This window comes from Elephantulus edwardii, unplaced genomic scaffold (assembly GCF_000299155.1).
Source record: "Elephantulus edwardii isolate Elephantulus edwardi_28Jun2011 unplaced genomic scaffold, EleEdw1.0 scaffold00096, whole genome shotgun sequence".
Classification (NCBI taxonomy): domain Eukaryota; kingdom Metazoa; phylum Chordata; class Mammalia; order Macroscelidea; family Macroscelididae; genus Elephantulus; species Elephantulus edwardii.
In genome coordinates this window covers 781,012-784,047 of record NW_006399846.1, presented here as the reverse complement: position 1 = coordinate 784,047, position 3,036 = coordinate 781,012, and the positions used below count along the sequence as shown (strand labels likewise).

General features: G+C 42.0%; 1 protein-coding gene across 1 annotated transcript in view; it reads right to left on the bottom strand.

Annotated features, from left to right (window-relative positions):
- The window catches only part of C1RL (complement component 1, r subcomponent-like), a 24,734-nt gene that overhangs the window by 6,832 nt on the left and 14,866 nt on the right, over positions 1–3,036 (bottom strand). The window contains exon 3 of the mRNA XM_006891349.1: positions 1,514–1,703. Within this exon, the coding sequence (XP_006891411.1) occupies positions 1,514–1,703 (190 nt within the window). The remainder of the gene's footprint in view (positions 1–1,513; positions 1,704–3,036) is intronic.

Genomic DNA, 3,036 nt, shown 5'->3' with positions numbered 1-3,036 from the left:
AAAAAAATACCAGACTTGCTGTTCTGAGACTAGTGGATCCCCTCTAGACTATGACACTTAGTGACCCTTCAAGTCTGGAACTGAATGTGCCTCCGTAAACCAACTTCCAATCAGGTAGATGATCACTAACACTGAAGAGGAACACATTCCTTAGAATAATCAACATACAAGATCAAGAGGGCAACACATTCCCAGGGGGAAAGTTCAGAAAGCAGGAAGGGATAGGAAAGAAGGGATAGAAATGGAAATAGGAAACAGAGGAATGTGAGAAGAGTGCTGTTACGTGTGAGAAATATAAGTATCATAAAACAGAATGTGTGTGAATTGCTGGATAGAAAACCAAATTGCTTTATAAACTTTTATGCTAATCACTGGAAAAGTTCTTTTTAAAAGACAAAAAAGCATATACAAAGATATCTGCAACAATAGTGTTTGTAACATCTATCAGTAGGGGACTAATTGAACACATTGACACATCACTCGAAGGAATATTATATAATCGTTAAAAAGAACAAGCCCATGCTAACTATACTCACAGGGAATGATCTCTAAGATACATAGTTGGGCGGAAAAAGTGTCAAGGTTAACACTGTGCATAATACACAACACATACAATATTTATGCTTGTATGACACAAAATAGCTTTTGAAGAATACTCAGGGATTGGAGATTGGGTTATTTTTGGACAGAGTACCAAGAGTCTAAGAGTCAAAGATTAGAGAAAGGTTTTTAAAATTTTTTTAATATTGTCATTTTGTTTAGAAATATGAACCATGCAAGTGTATTATCCTTAAGAAAAAAAATTTCAGTCAGATTATACAGTTAAATGAGAGAGAAGAAGAAGGATAATTGCAGCATCTCACAGCATTTAATGGGGCAAAAAGCAAATGAAAGATGAGCAGACATGCACTACTGCTGGGGAACCCATCAGACTATCACACACAGCACAGCACTCAAGGACAGGTTTTAATGTCCAATAAGCAGACATCCTACAGGAAGACCTACCCACCACTCCGGAGGTGGAGACAGTGGCCCACTGTTTCCTGGAATTTCACTTTTAAAATCTAGATTTTTGGCTCCTCTTGGAAAAGGACAGAACTCTGAAAGCATCATCTGCAGAGAGCTGCACTGCCAACCCAAAGGTGGCACCTCTCTGGTGCTTGAATCCACTGGCTACATCTCCTGTACAATTTACAGCTCTCTGTAAATGAGGTGGAGGGTCAGCTATGAGTCAGTTCTGACTTGATGGCAATACATTTGAGTTTTAATATTCTTGGAAATTAAATGGTTTCTAATACACCTGGCTTTTTTCCAGTGTTGTTTGGAATTAACCTGCTGGAGCTGAGCAGTGGTGTCCCTTTAATGGATCAGAGCTGGACAGGGATGAGGTCCAGCCCAGGAGTTCCTAAGCCTCTAGCCTATTATCAATCAAACTCCCTTTTGAAGTTATCCTGGGACCGTGGCTGGAAGAAGATATTGCCCTCATGGTACAACCCTCAGGAAGGACACTCACCCACAGCTTGGTAGAGGGCGAGAAAGCCCTTGTGCAGATGGGTGGTTCTATCCTCCAAAGAGACATCAGTGCGGAAGGTCAGCTGCAACCTCTTTCCTGAGGACACAAACTCCCTCTGGCCAGGTAGGCTGCCCAGCTGGGAGCCCTGGTGACCACAGAGCCGGACTGGAGGAGTCCCACCGGCTTTGATCTGAAAGCAGAGGAAAAGGATAAGAAGCAGGCAGTTGTAGGGTGAGCTCTGCATGATGGCTGCCCCAGGGTCATGTCCTAGGTACAGATTCCAGTTCTCATTAGAGGATTTGCACACCTCTGGGGCTCAGAAGCCATATGCTGTGAAGGCTTCCTCAGGTAACTTCCTGTTACATTATTAACTCCAAGAGTCTTTCAGACATCTTTTTGCTGTTGTGTGCTGTCAAGCTGGAATCAACTCATAGCTGACCCTTCAGTGGTTTTTCAGAGGTAGTTAATTGCAGAGGAGAAAATTCTCCATCTTTCTTCCACAGACCAACTGGTGGATTTGAACTGCATACTTTTGGGATTGTAGTGAAGCTTCTTACCACCATACAGCCTACTATCTTTGCTTCTTTGAAGAAGCTCCTTATGAAAAATCATCCGCTGTGCCTTCAGCTTAACCTTAAGAAAGCAGGGACTACATCTCTTTTACTTATGTCTGAGCCCCTGGTGTTCAACATGGTGCCTATAGCCCAACAGTTTTGTGCCAGTGAATATACCACCATAAATCTCCCCCATGTGGCTCCCTCCTCCCCACTCCACACCCACATTGTCTTCCACTTCACTAACCAAAATTCTACAGCCAACATCTGTGAAGCAAGGAGACCCGCTTGAAAAGTCTGAGCCTGAAAATGAGTTCCTGATTCTTCTTCTTTCTCTTCTTTTGGGATATTTTACCTCTTTCTCCATGTATTATAAATGATGTTCTCATAATGTGCAAAAGTCTCAACACAGTGCACAAAGTATGGTACAATGGCAATTACTTAGCAAATTCTTCAAGTAAGCTGTCTCTGTCTCAATCTCCTTCTGATTGCCTGGCCCTTCCTGTGGTGTAATGCTTTCCTGTAGCTCCGAGGACCTAAGGATGGGCAATTTGGAAGGAGCTCTCTGGCCCACACTTCATGACTGAATTCTATTCCAGACACACAGCTCACTGCTTAGCTCTTTTTTTGGGTGTGTGTGTGTGTGTGTGTGTGTGTGATTTTGATATTAATCCACATATCTTGGGTTCCTAATTTTTCATTCCCTTATGTGTCCCAAATCTCATTCTTTTAAGATTTCATGAAGCCTATCTCATTGTGATCACATTAATTAGATAAAAGTTGGTATGAAGATGACTTTCAATAACTCCAAATGCCCTGCTAAGGCACATCCCACACATTGTTCTTTTCCTTCAAAAAAAGAAACTCATATAAATTAAAGAAGTATATAGGAAGCTCTGGTGGCCTAGTGGCAAGAAGTTGCACTCCAATCTCAAAGGTATATATATGTATGTGTGTGTGTGTGTGTGT